This window comes from Actinia tenebrosa, unplaced genomic scaffold (assembly GCF_029948245.1).
Source record: "Actinia tenebrosa isolate PJP-AT-01 unplaced genomic scaffold, QUT_ActTen_1.0 PGA_scaffold1__47_contigs__length_23844297, whole genome shotgun sequence".
Classification (NCBI taxonomy): Eukaryota; Metazoa; Cnidaria; class Anthozoa; order Actiniaria; family Actiniidae; genus Actinia; species Actinia tenebrosa.
In genome coordinates, this window is record NW_028292578.1 from 9943369 (window position 1) to 9971239 (window position 27871).

A 27871-nucleotide genomic window follows, 5' to 3' on the forward strand; every position below is an offset into this window, starting at 1 on the left:
TTTCCTAAAATTAACACCTAAGATGCACAATTTAGTTTGCAGATTTAGATCATAAAATTTTCCCCCTACTGATTTAAAATAAAAGATTATAAATAGATAAATAAATTCTAATAAGTTTCCAATATTTAATCAAAATCAATTTAGGTGGACATTTTGTCGCGAGGAGATCAACTTTAGTGTTTCAGTCTCTAACCATATAAATGCATTATACTCAATTTAAATGTTCTTTTGACCCTAACGCTAACATAATTGTATTCCAGAATATCACCCAGTTTTCTTAGTAACTTATTTTGTCTCAGATGTAAAAGAAAGATTGGGTGGCATGGGTGGCGTAGTGGTTTACTGCTCGCCTCTCACCGTTGTGGTCCGGGTTCGAGACCCAACTCAGACTGGACCAGATGTAAGCAGAGTTTGTTTGATGTGTTGTTCTCTCCCTTGCAACGAGGGTTGTATCAGGGTTTTCCCGTTTCCTCCCTACGTAAAAATCAACATGTGAGTTGAGTGTTGTATGGTGTTAATACAGACTGAAGTGGTAGTGCGTGTGGAGGGAGCCTCACTGAAGAACCCCGTATGGGGAGTGGTGGTAGTAAATATGTAAAAACCTGAGCACGCACAAGAGATCTTCCCTATTACCATCAACTTTACTACTCAGCTCCTCCTCTTGTGCGCGCAAATTGATAAAACAAGACCAGCACTGGGCTAACGCCACTATTAAGGCTCTTATTCGAAAATTACTTGGCTATCCTTTTGATTTCTAAGCAAATAACTGGACTATATTTATATATTCTATTTTACGTCTCGTTTGAATAACCATGATAACCTTGTTATCTTATATTTTTAAGTCAAAAATATTATTTCGTTTCATCGGTTTAGATATAGTATATAGGAAGTAGTAGATATCAAGTTTTTTTAGATAAATAATTTGTACATAAAACTTTCACTTAATGAACTGAGCCTTTTAAAACCGTTCTTCTTTCAATCTAATGACTTTATGGAATTACAAAAAAAAAGCTTAGCTTTTTGTCACCTACTTTATGGACAAGTTACCGTTAGAGCTCGCTTAGAGCTTTTTCATACGACTTTAGGAATCCTATACGGCACTCACAGCACGTATTGACATAGGACGTTTTGAACTATTTGATTATTATCGAAAAAGCCATACATTCTATTTTATATAGATTTTAACGCCTTTTTGGTAAAGAGTCTCTATGAGGTGTAAACGTTCGCTAGAAACTATTTTGGGCTGCTGTCATCAGATGCCTTTCCACAATGCGAGCAAAATTTATCAAAGACTTTCATTTTGTTGCCGCAATATGTACAAAACTTTGACATCGCTATCCCACAGCCATTCCTTTCCGACAGACCAGTTGAAGGAGCTCTGGGAAGGGTTGGAGAAATAGAGGGATGTCGAAAGCGATGACTTTCTGGTTTGGGTTTAATAAGGAGAGGTGGAGGCAAAGGTAGTGGTTGGTAGATACGAGTGGACGGACATGAATGCGCACTGGGTAGCTGCCTTCCAATGGAATCTCTTGGTAATGGACTGTGTAGAAAGGGCGAGGAATGCGTCATGGTAGGCATCGTGCAGGCGTTAAGTGTAGGAGGTCTTAATGGACCACAGCTTACTCCGCCAGCAGCGTGACAAGATCTTTGGGTTGATAAGATACATTCTATAGTCTCCACTAAGTTGTTCCGGCATGACTGAAGGAAGAGGTCCAGGGTTCTTGGGTCGTAGTCAGGGAATATTTTCATTAGTAACTCAATGGGCCTCAGATGCGGATTTGCAGACATGTCATGTTGAATCCTATGAAGGCTGCTGTTTAAATTCTCAGCATCCAGTTTGATTGGATAAGGCAAATGCTCCTCATTTTGAATAGTTTCTTCTAGTATGGGACTAGTCGGGCTGGTCATTGGAGGGGAGTTTTGTCTCGGGCTTGAGGGTTCATCACTTGGTTTCTCTTGTTTGATGTGGATCTCTGGAGAGACTGAGTTTCTTTTGGGACTTGTTGGTCGAGTCTCATCATTTTCGTCGGACACTGAGCTGCATCTCTTCCGTGACATTTCTAATTCTATTTTAGGAAAGAAAAAAAAATTAGAAATCTCACTCTTCAAAGAAACTCTATGTTAATGTATATTACTATTCTTGTTAAAGGGCTACAAACCTGTTGACTCAATGACTGGATAAGGTCTAATCCGATCTTCATACTGCGCACGCGCGAGCTGATGATGATGAAGTGTATTATGTTGGTACCCGCCGATTCCGTTATTTTGAAATACCATGGAGTAACTTAATCGAACTGTTTCCATTTCCCGTTGGTATTTCTGGCGCAGTTCCGCTCCCTTCCTCTGCTGTCTGAGTATAGCAACACGAGCTGCCGTAATTCTCTGTCTTTCCGTTATCAGCTGACATTTTGAGCACGTGCAATCGCGCCAACGGCAGTAGTGTTTGTGACCTTTTAGCCATGACACTGTTCCATGACTACGACATCTTGCGCACTTGGGAATCCTGTGGTGTTGATTTGCTTCTTGGTTTTCTTCCGGCGATTCTACAGGCGATGTTGAAGTTTCACTCATCTTTGATACCTGCTAAACAAAACAAAAAAATTCAGTCCCCAAACAAACCTAGTACTATTTTTCGGCAATCATTCTGTGCGCTATTTTTATATTAAAAGGCAAATATTACGATTTCCAGCGGAATTTAAATCAAAAATATAAGAGTTGTATTTACTTTATGAGATACATCGATTATCCATTAGTCTTTTAAATTAGAATAGCGACACTTTGGTTACGGTATCTAGAGTTTCGCACTAGATACTGTTACTGTGTAACAGGTATCACGCACACTATCATGGTCAATAAATATTGTAGATACACTGGTCTTGAAGTGCGCATCGTCATCTAATAGTCTTCATGTGAACATCCAGACGTTATCTTGCCTACTCACTGGTATCATTGCTCACACTATGGTCAATATCTATAGATACACTGGTCTTGAAGTGCGTATCGTTATCTAATAGTCTTAATGTGAACATCCAGACGTTAGCGTGCCTACTCACTGGTATCATTGCTCACACTATGGTCAATAACTATAGACAAACTGGTCTAGAAGTGCGCATCGTCATCTAATAGTCTTAATGCGAACATCCAGGCGATACCGTGCCTACTCACTGGTATCATTGCTCACACTATGGTCAATAACTATAGATGCACTGGTCTTGAAGTGCGCATCGTCATCTAATAGTCTTAATGTGAACATCCAGACGATACCGTGCCTACTCACTGGTATCATTGCTCACACTATGGTCAATAACTATAGATGCACTGGTCTTGAAGTGCGCATCGTCATATAATAGTCTTAATGTGAACATCCAGACGATACCGTGCCTACTCACTGGTATCATTGCTAACACTATGGTCAACTATAGATACACTGGTCTTAAAGTGCGCATCGTCATATAATAGTCTTAATGTGAACATCCAGACGTTAGCGTGCCTACTCACTGGTATCATTGCGCAATACCTCTGGGTACTCTATGACATCATCTATATATGAATGAATAGAGTCCTTATATGTTAATCTGAATATTCGGATCTCCACGTTGATATAAAGACACATACGTTCTAATATTCTATTTGACAATCACTTCATGACCAACCTAATTTTTATCCACGCGAAATGTTATCCCTCTATTGCAGTAAAAGAAATAATTAGACAAAAATAAAATGGAAACTTAAATAATATGAAAAATGTAAAAAGGCACTGGCAAAAATATTAACTGAAGAGGCTTTATGCAAAATTGTGAGGTTATTGAGGTTAAGGAGAAGATATCTTGGACTTGGTATTTGCTTGGAGTGAGGTAATGCGGAAACTGAAAATTTACTTTGCGCAAGTACATAGTGCAATCGATCGATAGTTACTCGCAGTGACATCCTACCTTCTCCCCACACACACACAAACTTTATTACTACATATATTTCTTCGTATATAAATCCTTAATTTATTTAATTCCTAAGAAGCCCAAAGGGTGGCTAATGTGCTTATTTCACATTACTTGTGACTATAATCTATATTTTGGGGTGTTTGGGTATTTCTTTCTCCCTTTACTACTGATATTTTGATCATAAGCTACAAAGAAATGTATGGAGCGATGTTCGATGTTGAGTGTATGACGTCACAGGCTCCAAAAAATAATCGTTAAAATATCATACTTTCGTCCTGAATATCGAGAAAACGCTTCATAGAGTGATTATTGGACCTTTAAAGAGTATTTTTAGGAAATTTCAGCTGAATCCAAGTTTGAGCGATTTTCGTCAGAGTAGCACTTTAAAAGCCCAAAAAACTAAACCTAAGCCTTGGGTCGCTGTTGACGAAAAAATACCTTTTAAAAACTGGAGATTTCAGAAATGAGAGATGATATACGACTAGATGCCAGATAATTATTTTGAATTACCGCCATGTAAAAAGGTAATAACAAAATCAAATTTCAATGTTTTTGAACATTAAAAAGTAAGTCTTAACTGGCGAAGATGAAGGCTCTTCAATCTATCATGGATCATAAGAGGACCGGTCCTTTAATGATCGCACAAAAGTCTTGCGATTATCCCAATTATCGATTATATCATCTTCAACAAAAACTTTGTTCGAAAAAGTCAGTTAAAACAAGCATTCTTCTGAATGTTCTTCTTCGTTGATGTTTTAGGATTTCGAGATTTTATATATCATTAATTTTTATGACAAGGCGAGCCGATGTTTAAATTAGTTTATGAAAAAAAGTAACTTTTGACTTATAAATATAGAAAAAATATAGAGAAACAGAGAGCGAGGCTGTAGAAAAAAGCGTGAGAATTAAGGAAGGAGAGAGAGATTATTTTGCACCCGTTAACCCGTTAACTCAAACTTTTCTTTAACTTTTTTGACGACTTTAGACCTGGGTGTGTCAGTCCTTAACTTGTGTGTTTATAGTTAATTCTATTTCTCATATTCATGGGAAGGCGTTGTACCAACCATGCAACGGTAAAGAAAGAAAGCTAAACAAAGCATTCCTTTTCTGGTGAAATGACATTTCAAAGACCAAACAAAACAACGATTTATAAAAAGCAACTGTGTACATTTTGAACAAGAGTAAAAAAAGTCTAAAAAGTGCAAAGGAAAATAGCCGTGTCGAAAAGTAAGAAAAAAAAGTAACGTAAATTATACAAAGATTTACAAGAGCAAAATGGAAGGTTGTAGAAGGAATTTCTGCTTGCAATTACTTACTTAGCCAAAGCTCTGATGTTTCAATCGCAGAAGACTTTGTCTGATGTATGCTGGGCTGTAGACAACCAACTATCTTAGATGATTTGCTGACTATACGGTGGAGATACATGCTGTTGCTGATTGTCTGAAAGCGTTCTAGAAAGGCCACTAATCGACTAGAGTGCTATCTCGAAATGTGCTTTACAAAGCTTGCTCAACTGAGATAGAAAATGCAAAGGGGCAAGTGCATTAATCATGGCAGGTGGTCGAACGAGTTCGCTGATTGACTCACCTTAAAAACCCTCGCCCAAAGTCTATTTCAACGTTTAACTTAGAACCACTCTTGATTTTTTTCTTCCCCGCATTAGGACTGAGTTTCTGGGGCTTCAAAGGACGTTTCTAAGAATTAATTCAGTGTATTTTGAAAGTCCCTACAACAAAGGTTCCTCGTTGAATTATCTGTAGAGTTTGTACTAAGAGATTGAATCAAAAGTAGTCTTTGATAAGAGCTAAAAAAGAGAGGCAATTGTGTTTATATTTTGGAATTGTTCATCGATTGTCCATTGTGTAGTAAGTCGATAAGGGTGAAGTACCTTGATTGTGTTTCAAGCGGTAGTTATCTATTATTGTCATAGTCTTGATCTTCCGTTCGCTAGAACGTAGAGGGGAAAACCTATTGATGCTGTTGCATAAAACTGCTCTCTGCAGGACGTCCAATTTATAAACACCTCAGTGCACTTTTGAAATCTTTTATCCACTGCGGCCCAAATGAATTAGATTGAAGTAGACTGTTGATAAAACGGCGTAAAGTCGATCACGTATTAATAGCGTCTAAGAGTCTGGTATAAAATAAATTATTAAGGTGCTAGACTGAGATGAGACTACTCTTCAAAGATATATAAAAAATCTCCTAAGAGAGTATGCTTGACTTAAACACCTGCACTGAATATGGCCAAATAAATGCTGCAAAACAATTGAAAGTCTTTTACCTCTAGCGGCAAAGAAAAACAGCCCCTCTACAAGTGCCTCAACAGCGTCGCCTAGATGGACGACGACACTATTGTCAATTTCTTGGTGTAGTGTTTAAAAGCTACTTAAAGTTTTTTCTCTTTGTCAGAGCCGAAAGTTTAGAGTCTTACAGTTTCTTGACAGTATGAGCTAAAAGTCAACACCTGCCTTTCTTCTTGTCATATGTTTTCTTTTCGATCGATTAGTTTTCTTGTTTTTCAATTGTTTTCATTCATCATAAGTAAAAGTTTTTCGAGTCCGACAATTTTTCAATATGATTTTTTTTTTCAGTTTTTTTTTTTAGATCTTCTTTTTCGTCATTACTTTCTTTTCTCTCTACCACGCCATCCGTTTGTTAAAAGCATTAAATGGCCATTAGTTTTTTGAGCAAACCATGAAGGTAAACTCCAACACACGAATACTGTCACTATTAATGTCAATGATGATATAACTTGTTCATATCTGTAAATCGAATTATTAAAATAATTTATTGAAAAAATAATAGTCAGGAAATGTCAGGTTTCAAATCTACAAGTTGTTTTACAAATATGCAGTGAAAACTGACAAACAGCATTGTGACAGCAGTTGGCAAATTAGTTTAATACACTTTCTCTTAAAAAAAAAAAAAAAAAAGATAAAAAAGATAAAACGTCTGAAGTGAAAAAATTGAAGGTAAAGTGTTTTAACTGGTTCTGTAGTTTATTTTATGCCTTGTCTTGGCGAAGAAAAAGAAAAGATATTAAGATAGAGAAGTTTGGGTGTAAATATTAAAAAAAAAAAAAAATGATGATACTAAGATAGGATGGAAAAAGAAAAAAGCTTTAATAAGGAACGAACGAATAAATGAAAAGATAGAAAAATGGGAAAGTGAAGTACAAGAAGCTTCGCCTAAAAAAATTAATATGCTTTCAGAAGGGCTTTTTAATAAATCGTACAAAAATAACTCCACCTTCGTTTACTAAGGTGAATCCAATTTCCTATTCTTTGCTTGGCTCAAATCCTAACACCACTTTAGCATCCCTAGCCGTGATGAAGAAAATTTACTCTTTAATTTAGCTTTATCGTTTCCATTTACACAATTACCATCCAACTTATTTCACAACGAAAACAATGAGAGATCGAAAGCGCCTGGTCAACAAACGATTTTGCATGGCTGACTAATAAGACAAAGTCTATTATCCAATGTCATTAGTGTACTAGCTGGTCGTAACCCAATGCCAAATTTCCGTTTATTATTCTAAACTCATCTAGGAAGTAGTAAGAAAATAAAGTATGTGTTTTACGCCAATTAAACTCTATGAAACCTTAAACCGGATCCTGATTTTTGAAGTACTTTGGAACTGAAATGAGAAGCGCTTTGGGAAGGCGCTGAGTTAAGTTAACTCTGGTGTCAGCACGCAGGTGCTGTATAGGGCAAACTTCGCCATCATTACTAAGTATTTAAAGATGTTTAAAGAACGAGTAAAAAACCTTTTCTTCCCGTTAATAAAGCAAGGTTTACAAAGTCGCAGGGATGCGGTTTGTTTGGATTTTTTTGTCTCTGCATGCGAAGCCTCGAGGATTTATTGGTTGGTAATTTTCTAATATTATCAAATGAATTAGAATGAATCCTATTGACTATTTATCTGAGCGCTTATCAATCGTTGGACCAAGGCAAACCTTGATGTAAGGATGCTTAAAATGTTGTTCTCGTAATGGTTTATTTGCTTGTCTCTAATGGAAAGATTATTTTACCCAAAGGATCCTTTGTAAAGCCGAAAAAACAACGCCAATAGACTAAAAACATATACACCATTGAGTTAGCAAGTATGACTCAGCTAAACACCTTATATTTGTGTAAGAGTCTTATCTAATTAGAGATAGATATCAGTATTTGGATGGCTTAGGATTAGAGATAGAAGATCGAACGTGTAAAACACATTAACAAGGAAAGGATTGCGACACAGCCTATGATAACCCTTTTTCGTATTTGCTCATCTCATCGACATTCTACTGAAAGAATAGCTAGTTCGTGAGAAGAAAAGTCGGTTCCATTATTTAGGAATCATTTAATTGAAGTTGTTCCTGTTAAAGACCTTATTTATTGTTGTTTGATTGGAAAAGCCATTTTAGTTTCAAAATAATTTCATAGTTTTTCTCCAAAATGCGCTAATCCCTCTCACAGGATTGTAATAATTGTAAACAGCCTTTTGAAGCTATAGTTTAGGGTTTATTCTATGGAATTTGAAGAAAAACTTGTTTAGAAAGAAAAAAAATATTTTGATTCGGCTTTTCACTTGATGTTGAACTAGTAATATTTTAGAAGTTCGTGGGGTTCTGTTCGGGAGTTCGCCAAGCCAGTCGTGGTCATGCAGATATAACAAAATTGAGTAATATTAAACGTACAAAATTATCTTAGGAGAAAAAAACGGCCAATGCAGTGTTACTATTGCCTTTGTCATATTAGATTTCCCTCCAGGAAGTTAGTTTACAAGCCATGGAATGAACGCCCACATTTCATTGATAGTAAGATTGAGGATTGCAACTAGTCTTCAAGTCTAAAAAACAGGTCTCAAAAACAAGATCTATAGTCAGACATGAATAGCTATATGATATAAATAGATAGCTGGTGCTAGTTTTGCACGTAGGCTATATTAAAGAATTGGAACTGGTCCAAACCAGATTTTAAGTGTATGGCGTCTACTTTGAACTGTTAATGAATTGTGACTCGGATAACGGTTTACTTGTCGAGCAAGTAAAACGCCGTCCCTTGTGTGTTCGGACAAAGGCAGACTAATGTAGTCCTTTTTGACAGTTTTCTAGTCGTTTTTCTCACTAATGAATATTAAAATAACGTGTGGAATGGTTTTCTCTTATTTTTCCAAAGATTTACTCACGATTTTCAAGGTACTTAGAAATCCTATTCAAGGAGTTTTGCGCGAGAAATTGGAATCTCCTTAAAAGCACGTCCGTGGGGTTGTTCTCCTAAACAAGATTCAAACTATGAATGAAACACGCCGTAAAACTCTATCTTTCATTTTGCTAACCAATTGATGAAGATTAGAAACAGTGGCAGAGTTTTTCTGACCACACAACCATGCTGTGTGGATCAAGATACTACATTCAAACACAGTACAAATGCAAGATAAAACAAAATCAATTAAATACCATTCAAGAATAGCCCATTTAATCGAGTTAATTTGCTTGTGTTTACCCTGTAAACTTTAATCAGCTTCTGGAACAGAAATCGGATCTCGCAAATTTCCTTAAGAATAATAAAATAAGGCAAATACGAGGAGCGAGGGAACTTCATGTAATCAAGCATTCGCGATAGAGAGATAATTTCAAAGAGACTCGTCATTTTACGAGCAAGCGCTTTTGCTCTAATGAGATTGGAGTGCTGACATTTCCAAAAACTTATCTTTCTTATGTCGTCAAAAACTCAAAGAAAAACTCTCAGAAATATAAATGCTTTACCCGAAAATTTCCGTGCGAATCGTCAGCAAAAAGCACTCACATTTGGAAAAGTAAAAAAAAACGTGTTTTTTTTTTTACTATTATAAGCAGCAGACGTGTTGATGTATTTAAGTTATTTATGAAAAAAAAAAAGATTAACTTTGACTTACTTAGTTAAAAAATTGCCCAAGGTGTGAATTTTTAAAAACTTGGGATGGGCTAAAAGCATTGAATTGAATACTTCAAGAAAATCAAGGCACAGCTCTGACAGTTTCGATGTAATTTTCCTCCAGAATTAGAATTAAGTGTTACATAGATATCTTCATAGAGAGCAAGTATGACAAATGACGATGAATTTGTTTATAACTAGTGTAATTTTTCAATGACCAATTTCCCAACTTTTTGGAGCTCAATTTCCAGTATATTTGCTCTCTTTTAATTTCCAGTTTCAAAGTAAAGCAAGACCAAATATTATAAAAGTTCAGAAAATAGCACAAGAATTCACGCCAATGATACGACAATAGCTCAAAATTAATTTCCTTCAAATATTGTTTAAAATAATATCTTTACAATAGGTGATGGGGAAAATAATTTATTAAGTGAAGTACTTACTATACAATGCTCGGCAAACTTAAGCCCTGGACGGATGGCGTAATATTAATTATTTTCAAGCCAATTTATCTTTGAAAAAAGGCTGACTATTTCGGAAATCCCTGTCGAACGCCAGGTTCCACCAAAATTAATTTTTTTTACTCGTGTTATATGATCTGCGTCATGTCGAAAAACTCAACAACAACAAAAAATGAAACGAAAAAGAAAGAAAGTTTAGAAAAGAAAAAATGCACGATTTAAGAAATCCGTGAAAGAGAGAAATTGTATATAGAACAAAGAGAGCTCTGCACGAGACGATCTTAGTCTTTTTATGAAATTCATTAAAATTGAAATTTGTGTTTGCACAGCTTTCGTTCAGTTAAAAAATGACGTTCTTTTTTTTTTTTTTTTTGGAAAAAAGAGGAAATTCCCGACGTCTTGAATGAAATCAGGAAGATTTTTTTTTTAATTTGACAAAATATGGATAAAAGTGTTCAGGGAAAATAACACCTAGTGTAGAAAACAAGAAAATGAAATGAAATCATTGTACAAATGCGTTACCTTTTTTGATAAATCTTCGCAGTTATTGAGGCTTAGTTGAGTGACTTTATGAGATATAGATATTGAACTCGCCTCGTCGTTCCAGAGCGTTAATCGAACGGCGTTTTACCTCACTGGCGGCGTGGTGTGTCAACTATATTTGATACCTTCAATGAAGGCAAGTGAATGTAAATGGGATTTTATGGTAGACAAAATACATACAAACTTCCACTCTACCAAAAACTCCAGTGATTTCATTACAAATCCTGTTATCGGCGTTTGAGATTGTGCGGTCTGATAGCTCGAAGAAATTAATCAAAAGAATATGAGCCCTTTGAGGCAAATGACAAAATCTATTGAAGTACTCCAGTTTATAGCTCCTTCTTTCCGACAGGCTTCAGATTTAATAGTCCCTTTAAACGCTGTTTGATTGTAATTACGTGTTTACCTTACCTATTCCTAACTTCGTGATTTTTTGTGTAGACCTGAATTCGTGGCTAAACTTTAGCTCTTTAGTAACATTATCATTCTCGTAAACAAAGATGGGCTTATACGCTACACCGACTACGAACACAGCCTAACTGACAAGGCGTTAAACAATGACGGACGCTTTTAGAGCCACTTACGAACAACTTGCATTTTTTCTCAAATAATTCAACGATCGAAAACAAAATCGTTTGAATCTCAAAAACATTTATAAGTAAATTGAAAGGAACTTTTCTATATTATCAATGCTGAATCATTAGGTTCGTGATGTTGAAACGATACTGTTCAATGACAACATACAATGGGTTCAGTTTTTTTTCCAAAGAGTTAATCGTGACGTATACTCAAAGCTTATCGACAACACGCACATTGCTGCGCTCTGTCCTCGTTGTGTTTTGTCACCTTATTTCTAACGATGTTCACCTTGAAATCTTTCTTGTTATTGGCAAAAGTAATTAGTATAGTAAAGACATTGTTTGGAATCCTTAGTTTTTCAAATGTATTGGATTCCCTAAGGGCTATTCAATTTTTCTTTCAAAACAATAAGGCAATCTTTGTAGCTACGTACAGCTTTTGGAAAAACGGCTTTTTTTTTCCCGGCCCTAAAGTAATTTTCATTTTGCTAAAGTGGAGTGAATCAGTCTTAGCACTTATTTCTATTTTAAACTGTAGCGATGTACAATTTTTTTGTTTTGTTGACCTTTATCATTATATTTTTTTCATTTAAAGCGAAAAAACTTCATATTGCCGCTTTGTATATAAATTCTTTTTAGAAAACTAAAAGTCAAGACTAAAGCCCTCGGGAAACTTTCTTAAAAGCCACTTCTCTTCACAAATTGGATTTTTTAAATACCAATTGCCGAAGATCATTTGCATCTTCCCAGTTTAAAATCACATTTGCAGTACTTGAAACTCTCGTGAGCACAAGGCCACATCTTTTAGGAATTTTCCGAAATTCGAGAAAAGAACAGCGCTTAAACATAACGTCCATGTCAAAAGAGGCAAATGTAATAACGATATATTAAAGTATGATTACTTATTAGGTTGGCAAACTTGGTCATTACTTCAGAATTACACACCACGTTACAACAGAATTGTAAACTGCTTACCTGAGGTGTGATGTAAGGCTCCTTGATTCTGTTATTCGTGCTGGTTCTCAGTGCTATTTAACTGTAGAAAGAAGAATAAAACAATGAGCGTACGTGCTCTTTTACAATAGAAGTTAACTTCCAGTCTATAAGAAGCGCCAGTTTGGCACGCCTGGCTTGTTACTAGAGTCACGGTATCCTAGTGGGCTCACTCCAGTCTGGTATCTTAGAAACCGGAATTCAGTACCTTAAAGTGGGTGGGACCTGTACCAGGTAAGTTGTTGCTAAAAATGGTTCACAAAACATTAAAGCATCACGGTCAAAATCAAACTCTTTTGTGACACCTCAGAAAAAATTGAGTCTATAAATTCACTCTACTGAACTTCAACGGAACCGTCCATTAAGAATTCCTGTAAACATTCAATGTCCGCTCACTTTTTTCTCGGCCCTATTTGGTTTAATAAGTGGTTTTACTTTGGTAGTTTCACTGGCGGCTCTGATATCCGAGAGCATTACACGGTGTGGGCTCTCGTCAGAGTAATGTCAGCTAAAAAGAGAAATTTCATTTACTACGGAAGAAAGATTTCTTCCATAATTGCTTTCGTAATAACTTAAGTAAGTCAATTGTCAGAGATGTCGAATGCTCGAGACAAGTCTAAAGCAGGTGGGTGATTTTTTTTATTGGCAGCGACCGAATCGGTTCGCCAATAGCCAATGAGATATAGCATATTTCTTTATATGTACTAATAAATAATGATTTCACACGCGAATTCAAAAAATCCAATTTGTTGTTATTGACCGTAAAGAAATAAAGTTTCCGAAGTCATTCATCTATCTACTCGTGAATCATAATGGGCTAAACTGAACAACTTGATAATAGTGTTTAGGGAAAAGATTGAAGTGGACTTACTGGGCTAGAATGTCTTTTGTTCGATAGTGACACTAGGTCTTTACAAAACGTCTCGCGACAGAGCTTTAGTTGCATTAAACACATAACCTAGTATAACAGGCACTGAGTACTTTGCTTCAGATCACCTGCAAAATGTGCAAACAAACCCTGCCAAATTTTCTTTTCTCTTTTTTTGGCCCAACTTGGACTCTCAAGCAGGTCATTCAGTCTAATCAATTGATTGAAGCACTGAAAAACATCGAGCCACAAATTTGAAGCTCGGAAGTTTAGCGATGAATTAAAATGGGCTGCCTCTCTAGACTATTATATAGATATATATACCCTTGGGTAAATATATATCGCATCCATGCATATGGGTCTCAGGAATAAATAGATGGGGGTTTCTTGTCAGTCTTATAACGTAAGTAAAACATATACTACAACAACTAGAAGTATAAAATACAGTGCATATAATCATTGAAACGTTCGATAATCTGTCAATATTAAAAGTTGTCTGTGAGCCTTATACTATTTAGACAAACTGGTAAAAAGTGTAGCGCATTTCGTTCATATTGTTTGTCGTTTCTTGAAAGTGATTGGCATTTATTTGTGACAACAGCGTGAATATGGTACGATGAAAAAATAGTTAAATGCGAGGCATGTCAATCAAATGACAAATCAACTGAATTAAATGAGTTGGGTTGTAATAATACGTTACATTAGAATCAATCCATTTAATCCTCAACATTTTTTCTTGCACGCAAATCATTCTTAGAATCGATTTCAGCATCGACTGTCGCTTCTAGAATTACAAACTCCCCAGTTTGATATATCAGATATCGATAAACTTCAAGCCATCCATTGCCGGCCGGATGACTAAATTATCAAATAACCGTTAAAATAATTTGTTATTTCTATTCTAAGGACGGTTGGTAGTGGAAAGAAAAACTCGTGAACTGTGACTCACTGTCTGTCTGTCTGTGCCTGGCTCCAAGCCGAACCTTTATTCAACTCTATCCACTGAACTAGAGTTGAAAATTTAAAGCTAAAAAATATTTTTTAAAGTCATTACGACCAAAAGCAGCTAGGTTGTGATCAATGATGTAAAAGGCTGTAACGCCGTCTATAGTACTTATAGCCTCAGAGAATCTTTCAGTCAACAGCGTTTAGTAAATTGAATAAAAATAAATCGAGTTGGACTCAAAGAAAGCCTAAGTGATTACCCTAAACCAGACTCTCCTCTAATGCTCCTCCAAATCTCAAAGCGCTCCTTCGGGGGACGCTCATCCACAAAGTCAAAGGGAAAAGTTCACTTACATTGACGATAAGCGTCTTTAATTTTCATTTCATTTCGATTTACTTTGGACAGAATCCTATGTCTTTAATTCAAAAACGAAAATTTTTTGCGTTTTATACACTATTTATATTTCGTAAATTAATTTTTTTAAACCTATAAAACCTTTCAAATTTTACTTTCTATTGCTATTCCATTATTATCTTTTTCATTACCCTCTTATTTCTTTTTGATTATTTATTTATTTTTCCATTTTGTCACTGGATTTTTTCTTGATTTACAAGAGTGACTATAGTAAATAATATTTTACTTGGGTTTGGATAAATAAGCTGATTCTTGATAACATATATAGTTGGAATATCACGAATTTCATAATAATATTCATAGTTTCTACAAGATTATTTCAGTCAAAAAATATATTGTTTAGCTGTTTATGTTACTTCTTACAATGGTGTGTCATTTTCATTCACTAGCTTACCAAAAACACGAGCCATTTAAAAAAAACATACATTATTTTTACTTACTTGTGCAATGTTCTAAAGAAATATTTGCTAAACAATCCTTTGGTCAATCAGAGTCTTAAAGATAGGATTTCTACGAACTTCAGAAGAGCGGACAAAGGGTTTTTCTTCGAGTTTTTCCAGCAGGAGAACAGAAGAATCTGCACTAGTGAAACCAGAGCCAAGAAATGTGGGGACGTCCTTTGATGTTTGCCGAGAGAAACATGTCTTGTCTAGAAGACGAAGAGCACAGGTAGTGTAGGATTTTTGCCCTTAGGGTCTCCAGCGTTTGGTTTCGTACTAACGTAAATCAACCATAATCTTGTAATATTGTGAAATAAGAAAAATACATTCTCTTACCCAAAAGGTCTTTAAGGATTTAACTTTGGACGGTCAACTCAAGTACTTGACGATACCAACGACTTTGCTGTTTTCAAAAGCTCTTCATTTACGGAAGTCCTTATTTTGGTCAATTTTTTTTAAAAAAATCCTGCTCTCGCGAAGTTAAAAACGACTCTCGTACTTAGAGGTGTACTTTTGGTTTGGCTATGCAATTCAATTCTAACACGTTTGTTACTGGTGTAAGTAATGAGAGAATAGAGAGGGTACCTGTCTCTAGCTTGGTGATACGGTAGAATGAATTCTGCTTGTATAAAACTTGTTGTTGCTATACTCCATTTAATGAGGAATCTTAGCCCTTAGGTGGAACATAAGTTTACTATTCACATAAATAACTTTCAAAACATCCTAAGAAAAAGAGAAAATATAGTACCCCTTTTGATGTAAGTGTGCCATGCGCTAGTAAAAACCCAAAGTGTTATTTCATTTGAAATTATTTGAAATGAAATTAGAAAAAAAAAAAATTTAACAGGTACGTCTGACTTTACCCTGACTTTGTTGTTTGAATGGCCAGACGTTTCTCATAGGTTATACAATATTTTTAGTAGTTACACTAAGTCATTTCATTCACTGGGAAGATAAAACTCGCATTACTGTTTTGAAATGAAATCAAAATACGAAAAAAAATCCCACGACTTTGTTCCATAAAAATTAATTACTTTAAGGCTATTTTAGTAATTTTTGTTGAAAAAAATTCAGCCAAATATAACGTAGATAACGTTTATACAAAAGCGGATTCCCCCCTTCAATATTATGTTATTTATTTTATTCCACTACCTGACATCGATGAAGACACCTCGTGGTCACCGAAGCGAAATACTTCACACCAAACGAGTAATGCTTATTGTTATAACTGTTTTTTATATCGCACCCCTACAAATTACAAATTATTGTATCGCTAAATACTAAAAGTTACGTAAAGAGAAACATCATATAAATGATAATTAGTTGAATACTATACTCACCTAGGACTGATCTGATCGTGAAGTTCCGTTCAAACTAGTGCTCAACAGTTTGAGGATAGCTAGAGGACTTGATTAAGTTTTTTTGCTAAAGAGTTCAATTGAAATATTTCCTATAGCTCAATAGCCCGGATAAAGATATGACAGTTACTGGTTAGTATTTCTTTTGTTTCTTGTTCTGTTATACATCCACGTGGAAGAGATGCCTCTTACTTCAGCGAGCTCTCTCTTTTTAGATATAAGTGGGCAAATTTGGATAGCTGGTTTTGATTCTGGTAAACTCCGTCCGCGATATAGGCAGCACAAGGGGTGACCATGAATCGGGTGCTTCGGTGATAGATTGGAGAAGTCTTTAGCTGATTGTCTATGGGGTGATTATGAAGTCTTGCTAATAAAACTGATGCTTTTCGATATATTGTTTTCCTTGCCGGGAAAGATCGCTAACTATTGAATGTTTACTTGGAAATATATATTGCTATTGACTCAGGCGCTAAATCTGCGCTAAAGATTTCTCTCTTTTTGTTTGTTTGCCAAGCAAGAAAATGTGGAAATATTACAGAAATTGTCAGGTACAGTGTCCAGCTGCATTGATACAGAGTCGGATAACTATTTTGTATCTTTTCAAAGCGTTCTTAGCATTGTTTAACTGGTTCATATACTATCGAAAAACCTAATTTCTTCGCTGTTATTGAATTTTCACTTTCTCGCCATAAAGCTATTATGTTCCGTTCAAATGGACAAGTGTACGATGAAGAAAGATTTACTAAGTCTACAAGGCCATCATTAAAAATGAATTGGTCGACGGATAAGACTGAAAGCTAGCTATTGTCCCAACCGTTTAATTTCCGATAAATAAGCTATTAAATTGAAGACATTTGAACTTACAGGATCAAACAATTAACTTTGCTTCCGAGCTGTTTCTGCAATATTTCAAGCCACGCTGGTTGCTATTGTTAAGTAACTTAGTTTTTGACACAAATGAAGTATTGTACGATTGATGAGCTGTCTTCGTTATGCCGTTATGTGAACGTAGCAGTATTATCTCTAATTTAACTAGTCGGAAGACTAGGATTTCTCCATCTAATGTTCAAACAATTCGATTGATTTATTTGGTTATTTTACTGCACGACTAACTCTGACGACTATCAGCATTCATTAAGAACTCTTTATCGATTAGGAAATTTATTTCGAGCTCAAAAGTGATAAAAGTATAATTTATTTTTCTAGGTTTTTAAGAGGTTTTTAAAGCTTTCCTTTCCTCTCGCATCTTCTTTATTCTCCTGAAAAAGCTTGTCATCTTTTGAAGTAATTTTTTCACAAAGAATTAAACGACTAAGAACTCGAGGTTAAACAGTTAATTAATAAAAGAGTCAAACAAACGAAAAATAACAAAAAAGAAACCCATTTACTAAAAATATAAACATAAGTGATTGGGAAAGAAATAATGATGAATGATAGCAAAAGAATTACTACGAGAATAAAACCACGCTTGAAAAAGAACTTTCAACTTAAACCGATGAGAAATTCATCTTCAAAAAACTAGATGTCTTATTGATCAAATATTGTGATATTCAGGAACACTGCATATCCTGGATAACGAGTCATTACCGCTTAGTTTTTTCTTACCAGTTAAACATTAATTACGCTGTTGTTAAATTTTGATAAGTTTGGTGTCAAAACAAAACGCTAAACAACAGTTTAGGATCATCATCGGTCCTAAACGGCCAGTTCTTTAGGTTCTTTAGTGCTTTAATTTGTCATGTATCAAAAGTTTGAACATCTAGATCACTAATGTCATTCAGTTTTATACAACCAAGTTCAGGATTTTAGTTTCTCGCGTTTTAATCATTACTGACTTGGATCCCAACCTCGACTTTTGAGGATTATATTTTATTGATTTCCCGATTGATATATCTCTTAAAATAATCTAAATTATAAATCAACACACGAGTTAAGTGTTAAAGAGAAATCATACGATCATGAAAATTAGATGATTATTGCTAACTTGAAAGCCCCAATTAACAAGTTTTGGACATCCAAATGTGAAATATCTTTACTGGTTTTGACATTTTTGTGATCAGTTTGTGATAAGTGTTTTCAAATATTTCAAAGGTTTCAGAAAAGTAAAGAATTGTGGTGAATTCAATGCTAGCTATGATGACTGGATACAAAATTGATAATAACAATCAGGGGAATCGATAGGCCAGCCACAGTGATCTTGTGTGTCAATGTCACCGTTATCGGCTCTCACGATCACATCAATGACTCCCATTTTCCCGCGTTTTACAAATAAAACCTCGTCTTCTCTAGAATCTGTCGTATTTTTTTGAAATATTAATGGAAATTGGCTCAAATCACTTCCACAAAAGGAACTTTTATGTTTTCTCATGCAGCTGAATTTGCTCACAATCTCGCACGATTCGACATATCTATTGTGCCCATCGTTTGGAATCGTTTAATCAATCACCCACGCTGTTGTCCGATTTTTTCCTATTTTCAAACTGTATTTTTCATCGAACTTTCGGCTCGTGCTTTCAAAGCCCCCCTCGCTGTAATCATTATATCAACTTCTCTGGGAGTTCCACTGTTTGTCCAACTCGGTTCAAAATATATACACAGCTGGAGATGTCGAACATATCATGTCGCCCGGGTATCATTTCTGCTGGCTCTTGCTTATGAAATAAGGTGGTTTGTTTGCTCAGCTAACCAGAAGACAAGACTTGGAAGCTCCACTATTATATTTAATAACTTTGCTTGTACATTAATAGAAACCTGAATGGGAAGTATAGTGGTACTTTTGATATACTTGGAAATATGCACTTGATTTTGATCTATCTTATTCAGTATCCATTATTACACACTTCCTCTGTTAAGACAAGTGAGCGCTAATTTCTAAAATCTTCAGTAGAAAACGGGTCAAAACTAACCTCAATTTCGGCTAATCGCTTTTTCTAGTTTTCTCAATATCATTCATTAAACATAAATCTGACGCAACACCTTTGAATTAATTTATTTTTAATTCTTTCAATAAACGTTTTTTGAATATGAATTCTAAGGCCATCGGACTAATCATCTTAGATGATTCTAAGTTTTGAAGAAACTTGAAGCAAGAATATTCATCAACATGTCATTCTTACTTCGAGATTGAAAAGCTTAAACAATTTCCAGTTACTTATTGTCATGTCAAGTTTCTTTGACGTTGCAAACCTGCTTTTACGTACTCTCTTTTAATACGTCTCTTTCCCCCTTCCACGATAGACCCAACTTTTATGATTACTTTGGCAGATTTTGTTGCTAATTTCATTAAAAAACCTCACCGAACAAAATATGAAATTTGCATTATTCACGATTACTTTTTTGTGGCTTCCATTTTCAATTTATTTGCCGGGAACAAAAATGACGATTGGTTGACTATTTGGGACTACGTTGACTGAATATGGGCGAGTGTGCGAAGCGCTCGTAACTGTATTGATATTTAATTCCTTTGTCGAAGTAAAAGAGCAATTTACTCGTAGAGTGATGCTGTTGGTCCGCAAAACTCTTCCCCTACCCTCTCCCCCTTAAAACTGGACAATGTCATCTCAATATTCTAACTAGGTGGTTTGTCTCGAGCATTGTCTCCTTTTAAGTTTAGCATTATTAAAATGCTGTCATATTCTAAAGCTATGATCTACAAGTGAATAGTGTCCAGATACTAACCCGAGTGTTGTTGCTGTTGTTGTTTTCTGTTGTCGCTTTTCCTGGCTCGTATATTTATTCCGGCGATGATATTTGACAGAACCGGAATTCTGTAACAAAAATATAAGAAATTGGACAATTGAATATCGGCCTTTTGAGTATCAAAATAAATAAATGAATAAATAAATAAATGAAAATCAAACAAAAACACTAACAAAAACAAACAAAACAAAGGAAAGGAAAAATAAGAAACAAAAAACAAAAACAAAAAGAAAGTACAAAATGATAAAACTAAGAAAGGAAAGAAAAACATAACAAAACAACAACAAACAAAAAAACACATCCCTACCCCATACACAGACAAAAGACTGAACTGACTACTATCAGATTTGAACATGATGTACACATTCATTATTTGATCTCGTTTTAAAAAATCTAATTAATAGATATCTTTAGTAGGTGAAGACAACATGATAACTACATTCAAAACCTGTACTGTTTTCATTAGAACTCATTGAAAATCGTTTGGCATAATAATTTGACTGAAGAAATGAGAGTTTGCTACGAGTCTTTAGATTAAATAGTTACCAACGTTATTCCCGAGTAGTACTGTTGTCTAAGTTCCGAACCGTAACTCGACCAATCCTTTTTTAAAAAGTTAAAAATAGAAATAATCAGTCCACTCCACTGATATAACATTTACTATTAGGACAGTTATTTAAATACAGGAACACGTGTTTTGTAATGGCCCTTTGAGAGATTTAACTCCACAATTAGACTGCACTTATGACTTGAACGAAATCTTCTCCCCCGCAAAGAGCGTGAAATCTTAGCTAGACTGGCCGTCCGTAAAAAGACAATAAAGACCTCATGATATTATATTGATGTATATATATATCTTCATTATGGGATTAGCATTGTGAGATTTTAAGAAGGAAAACTCATGTGCGCAACTGGTATTTGCCCTATGCTAGCTACGATCGACAAAGAATCGAGAATCGCGACTGAATTAATGAATGAATGTGTACTTCACTTTGGGCTATGTATGTACTCTTAAGCTTCCGTCTATTCTGTCGAGAATGGCTTAAAAATGTAATTGATATCTAGTTAGTACTAGCTAAAATTATTGCGAGCCGATTAAAATTAAGCTCCCACCCAGAAAGCATTGAGCAATCTTCTAGATACAACACTCATGATATCCATATCATATAGTGACTTCCAGATCTATAAGATCTCAGTCTGAAATACTGATATGTATATGTTTGCATAGTTGTTTACGAGTTGGAATAAGCAGCATAGATGAGGTAAAAAATGACCTGCAAACTGAGAAGCTAAACAACTTCTCGTCATAAACATGTAAAATTAGATATGACAAACTTTCTTAAAACTCGCAATTATGTAAGTCGGCACCCTTTTCAGAGTGTATTTCTAAAACAAAATCCTTTTGTTTTGTTTAGAGAGTCAGTCATAGGCAACAAAAGAGCAGGAGGGCGCGCTAGTGTCGGACGGCTGGAAAAAGAGCAATCAAAGACAGCCTCTTCTAACTTGTTTTCGAGCAGCAGATGTTTTTAAGCGGTAAAGCTGGATGGATGTACATAATAACGTTCTCTTGCTTCTAGGAGCTGCTTTCTAGACTGGTTCTATTAATAAGACACTTTTCTAACTGCCGGTACCAAATGCATTTATCCGTTGCACAACTAAATATAAAGAAATTGCCTCGGGGTCTAGCAGCTGTTGAATCAGTAAAGAATCCTTATTTTCTTTTCTTAGGTTGGTTACGAAATTAAAACATGAAGTAAACTCATATGCCGCTCTTTTCATTTCTTTTAGCAATCGCCGGGCTATTCAAACAAGCTGAAATAACTAAAAAAAACTTCAGTTAGAATAAAAGCCGATTACAAACGAATACCGCATAGCAAAATGTGTCGGTCGCCGGTACTCTTGGCGGTAGGGACAAAATATCGACTAATTCGTACTTTTGCACAAAATCACTGGCTGTAAGTTTAGTTAGCTTTTGGTGTACTTCACTTCAGTTTACACCTATGCCAAAAAAAGCTGTCGGTAGAAGACCTGAGATTTGAAATCTGAGACTGAGTAACACTTTGCAAAATGAAATATGTTCACGGCGGAATATCGTTTCATTTTAGATTGAAATAGGGAGCAAGACCTTTGACTTTTTTTCGTATTTTAGCAAGAAAACATAAAAACACAAATATTTCGTTAAGTCTTAGATCGCCCATTTCAGCCAATCTCCGACCGACAAGGTTTTTATAACAGGTGTAAGCATTGATGTGAGTGTTTGATCGACTTCTACTAAGTTTTCAACCATTTTTTTTTTTGGCCTGTAAACTAAAGAGTGTACTGAGTGAATGACTTTTATCAAATATAAGCATTACAAATTCTTCGAATATTCTAACTAAAGTATATAATTATATTTTTGAATGCATAAGAAATTACAATTTTTTTATACAAGATATAATGATAAAGAAAAAGGTCATATCGTAACTGAACCTTGAGTGAAATCAGAGAATATTTCAACCAAAATGCTAGATCTATGTGCCGGAACACTGAAATTATCTTCAATCGGTCAGGCAAATATTTAAACATTTCATCTAAGTGTGTTTATTGAACAAATAGCCTTTAATACTGATGCGGTTCGATTTGTGCGATGCATCAGCAACACAGCCTTCTGATACTCTTGCATGAGCACAATGATAATTGGCTGAGGTGCTTTTGTTGTAAGCCAGATCTATACAAGTAAAAGGTCCGAGGTTCAATGTTCCCGTGCACTAGACTTCTATGGCATGAGTTTTAATAAGATCCAGAGAAGGGCAAAACGAATGCCCCTCCCCTCCCTCCAGGGCCCGGTTGTACGAAGGGTGGATAACGTTATCCGATGGACAAAGCTTATCCAGTGGATAAATCGAAGCTGTTATACAATAAATTTATCCACTGGTTAAAATTTATCCATCGGATAGCGCTATCCACTCTTCGTACAACCGGGCCTAGAGGATCACTTTGGTTATTCTCATAACACTAGTCAACATTGATCAAATAGAGTTTTGTTTTTTCTCCCTGTTTTCCAAGGGTTTCCTGTTTCTCTCCTTCTCGTTAAGCCTGGTTTTCATATACTTGAAAACGATCGAGAACGAGGCGAGTCTGCGGGTTTTTGTCTCGGCTTGAGTCGGCAGAATACCGAAAACTTCAGCTACTTTTTTCCAGGAGTTCAATTTTTTGTGTTTGTCCTTGAAGTCTTTGCGCAGCGATCATAAAGGCAGTCGTATTTGGCCACTTCTTCCATAAAAATTTCGGCATCAACATCTCTCGGATCTTTCTCCGTCATGGCCTACAGTTACTAGTTGTTACTTCAAACGCGAGCTGATAGTTTGTAAACAAGTAAGCCGTTGCTATGGCATTACAGTTTAGGAAGTATTGCATCTTTGGAAAAATTACATATTATGGTATACATTTCGATCGTACGATCGAAAAAAGTGTTCCCATATGATCGCAGAAGATCGTTCTCGATCGCTTTCGATTGTATGGAAACCAGGCATTAAGGATAGAATGACGAAACCTCTTTCCAGCAAGCGCAGCGGGGTAGGAATAAAGCAATCTGTCTGGAGACTTTTATACGTTAATACCGATTATGTTATAGCGATGTTCGTATTCCGTACCCAATATTTTCCTGTACTTCTACCCGGTATTTAGAACATATAATCTGTGCGGTAGTTTCCAAACTCTGTACCCGGTATTCCGGTACTCTCCCCTGGTAATGATACATAATTTCTAAAATATCTTTAAAATCCTGCTCTACCCGGTATCTCCGGTACTGTACCCTGGTATTAATAATACATATAATTTATTCAATATTCTTTAAATCCCTGCTCTACCCGGTATCTCCGCTATTCCTCAAATCCCGGTGCCTCCGGTACCCCCCGGTAATGACACTTACACACGAGAATGTCATCTATTTATCTAATCAAAGATGGCTGCAGTCTGCGCCAGGGTGATCACCCCCCCAATCCCCCCGTTTTTTAATCTTATTTTTATATCATAATCAAATTCTTTTATCTTATCTTATGCATAATCAAAGTGTTGGACGTACATTCAAATCCCTTTAGAACATCATTTTACGCGCGCGCCCTTTATCACACGAAGCTAGTGTATTAAAAAGTCTACGCTCTTAACAGCTATGTGTTTTCATTTTTAAATCATTAGTTTACGGCTTCTTTGTGTTAGTGATATACCAAGCGCAGCTGTTTATATGACAACCCAAGATATAACATAATTGCTATCAATGATTAACTTGCATTATCAGAAGAGTCACTCCAAATCTTCGATATCAAGGGCCCATTCAAAAGCACTAGAGGTTGCAATTTTCCATTTATGATCATGTACCATAACAGGAAGTAAAAAACTCGGTAAAAAAGAAACTGGTTGTGGGAGCAAAACACCTAACAAGCTTATTTCTAATTCAATCTGTGAGTTACTAAGGTAGATCAGTGTGCCCTGATTTTAATCAAGCAAGGGTTGATTCACGGTATCGATAAGGAATTTGAAGGTAAATTCTACTACTAAGAGAGTTAGGGAAGCCATAAAAAAAGGATTTTTCCGTGCGCAAATTTAGTTTAATCCAGTGCCTTTATGTTGAGCAGTTTAAGTAAAGTTTACACGAGTCAATGTGAAAAATCATTTTCCTACTCTCAGCATATTGTCTTTGTTAGCGATAAAATCGTACATTCGTCAAATACATGAGTAATGCCAATCTCTTAGAAATACGAGAAATAAGTTATTATTATATATTTTATCGTTATCATATCGCTGAGTACAATAAATTGATAAAAATAATCATATAATCATTCATTTCTTAAAGTCTTAATAAGGAGGTATAAGCAATGAATTATGGAAAGAAACGCTACTAAGAGCAAATCTGAACACTTGAATAATCGTATCTCCTTGATCTTAGTCCGTTATCAATCAGAACAGCCCAGACATCTTGAAATAAATGTACATGAAGTAACTCGTGTCTTTTAAATGTTCTTATCCCGATCGATACAAGTGACTGAACTGGGGTGGAATCCAATTATTTTAGAGGCAATTTGTTGGAGCACAAATTGAAATGGAGTGTTCTATTATCCCAGGCGAGTTTTGCGGCTTTAATTTGCTTTCTTTGATTCTTTTACGTCAGTTGAACTTAAAATAGCTCGTGTTTTCATTCTCAAGAATAAATATTCCTATTCGCCCACAGGGTTAATAGCTACGGGTATCTGCTCGCCCTAAAAGTGTGCAAACTAAAGAGTTGAGTGTTTTTCCAATGAAGATTTTCTTTGACACAGTCACCCGAATCGTAACTCTGCATTCAGTAGAGATTTTTCGTCTTAAAAATTCGCGCAAGCGAATACCTCACAAAATACAGTGTTGATTACATACTTTTCTTTTAAAAACTTTAAGTAATTTTCTTTGGTGTTTAGCTGCAAACTATATAAATTTGACTTCTGTAAAGATACTATTGTATATACATATATATTGGCCTAGCATTGGTTTTACTAGTTTATAGCATCCTAGATAATCTTATTATCCCTCACACTAATAACGCGCAGAAGAGCTGTGTAGAGTCCTGTAGAGTTTTCTTTTTCTTTTTTTCCTTCTTTTGACTGAAAGCTTTCTTTGTTTTCGTTGTATGGTGCTTTACTCATGTTACACTCCAAATCACTGAGTTTTTTCTTAGTTCTTAGGGGTACTGAGCTAGTCTGGTGTATCATGTATGAGCCTAGAAAACTGAAACAAGTCTAGCATTTTTTGATTTCTTTTATGGTTTCAACGCTCTGTATATCTTGCTTGTTATAATTTTTTCAAAAGAGTGTGTTTTTTTTTTTGTTTTTTGTTTTGCCTTAGGGCTCAAAGCTATTTGAATCCATCAATTCACTCACTCAAATCAAATTTTGATTTTGTTCGCTCTGTATTAAAATCTTTTCTCGGCATCACATTACGTGTAACTATACCGGTATAGTTTCGACTATTTTAAGAATATCGCACTACTAAACGCGCGCAGACTAACTGGTCGAGTTTAACTAAACGTTAAGATAATTCTCCACAGTTGATTTTTTTTTTTCATTTTAAGACAATCACTCTGCTAGGCCTTAGGGCTTGTAGTTAGGTCCATGCGCGCATCACAGAAAACACACAAGCTAAAACAATTACAGAAAAAAAACAATTATAGACCCACTATATTGCCGTGTGCTCAATTTGTAAACTGGTTTTTGGAAGTCAGGGAAAATTAGAGTAAACAACCAAATAAATTCAACACAAAAATCGCAATCCGCGAAGGAAGTTGAAATCGATTTTGATCTTTGGAAAGCACAGCACTTCTAAAATTCATGCTATTGTGAAGTTCTACACAAGTGCATAATGGTATTTTTTGATTAAATGAAAATTGAAAATTGTAGAAGAAAGAAATGATTTGTCGACTTTTAAGAAATTGTTTTTGTAAACTTGTACAATATGTATAATAAACGCGCAAAAAGTAATTCCATAAAGAGTGATTTCTATAACGATAGATATGTGTGCTCAGCCTTTCCTATACGTGTAAAAATATTTTGCTAACTTACCATAGATTTCTTCGAGTCTGAAACCTTAAAGTGACAATCACTTTCAAGTTCTCGTAGCTTTTAAGAGAGCCCTTATTTTAATATTTAAATATAGTCAGTACTTACTGAAGTAAACGCTGCAATCATTGTTGAATAGCTAGCTCTCGCCTTAAAAGCGTTATTGCAAAATATGTATGGATATTAGATTGTTATTTGATAAGTAAACACTATTAATTTAATTGGAAAATCCCGAAAGAAGCTTAAGCCAGTGCTTTCTACTTTTAAACATATTTACTCTTTGATTTCAAATTAAAAAAAAAAAACTCTTTTAGAAAAAAAATGAAATTCAGTTTCCGAAAATATTGCAGACCAAAAAAGCAATAGTAAAGTTGTTAAGTTAAGCAAATCTTGTGTACACTATCCGTCGGTCAACCAGTGATTTGATAATGATCCTTAACCATTTTCAATTAATACATAGTGGGTCTTAAATAAACACACGAACTGGACGACATTTGAAACAAACAAAACCCAATCTTATCTTGTGAGCCGTGGTGTTTTAAAAGAGACACTTTTTTATAAATTTTTCTCAATATCCTTCAAATCAAATTACAATTAATATCGAATTTTGAAATTAGAAAATCCTCCTTTTAAATATTTCCCAATGTTTTATCTTTTTGTTACAGAAGGTATTTTTATTCCTCTGGTCAGTTTGATTGCTCTTTTTTCTCTCCTATTAGCAGGTATATTATTCACACTTCTTCGTAAACTCAAACAAAGAAACCACCTTTTTCTAAGTTCCTTGTAAATTTTCTAATCCTAATTATTGAAAACAAGTGCAAAAGGCCGGGACGTCCTTTGAATTATAAATTGTTGGTACAATAACATTAGAGTTGTAACGAGTTGTTCCAAGATTTCTCTTGGAATCATTAAATACCTCACCAAGAATATCTACATGAGAATGGATAGTCTTGCAAAAACGTGTAAAATAACACGAAGAAACGCATTTCTGTTTAGATCAAAAATAAAAAATAAAAAATTTCTGCCCAGAGATTTCAAAAAGAGATTTGTTAATCGTCTTCATAGTTCGTGACTATGACTTCGCGCTAAAATCAGCATTTTCGTACCACTGTATCTATTAATCAGATAGTATCGTTTACTAATGACTTAAGATCTTTTAATTT

At 35.2% G+C, this 27871-nt stretch overlaps 1 protein-coding gene across 10 annotated transcripts in view; it reads right to left on the reverse strand.

The window, feature by feature from the left end:
- Nucleotides 1-111: 111 nt before the first annotated feature.
- The window catches only part of LOC116302286 (doublesex- and mab-3-related transcription factor 3), a 51626-nt gene continuing 23866 nt past the window's right edge, over nt 112-27871 (reverse strand). For 2 of the 10 annotated variants that reach the window (XM_089033314.1, XM_031711537.2), the window contains 4 exons: nt 20125-20213; nt 12403-12463; nt 2160-2580; nt 112-2066 (listed from right to left, as the gene is read on the reverse strand). In XM_089033314.1, coding sequence (XP_088889440.1) covers nt 1234-2066; nt 2160-2571 — 1245 coding nt within the window. In that variant the 5' untranslated portion in view covers nt 2572-2580; nt 12403-12463; nt 20125-20213 and the 3' untranslated portion in view covers nt 112-1233. Of the gene's footprint in view, nt 2067-2159; nt 2584-5826; nt 5932-10828; nt 10944-12402; nt 12464-12816; nt 12900-15673; nt 15726-16428; nt 16769-20124; nt 20214-26711; nt 26732-27871 lie in introns of those variants that run through there. The other 8 variants (XM_031711540.2, XM_031711538.2, XM_031711544.2 and 5 more) reach the window with 8 other exon arrangements.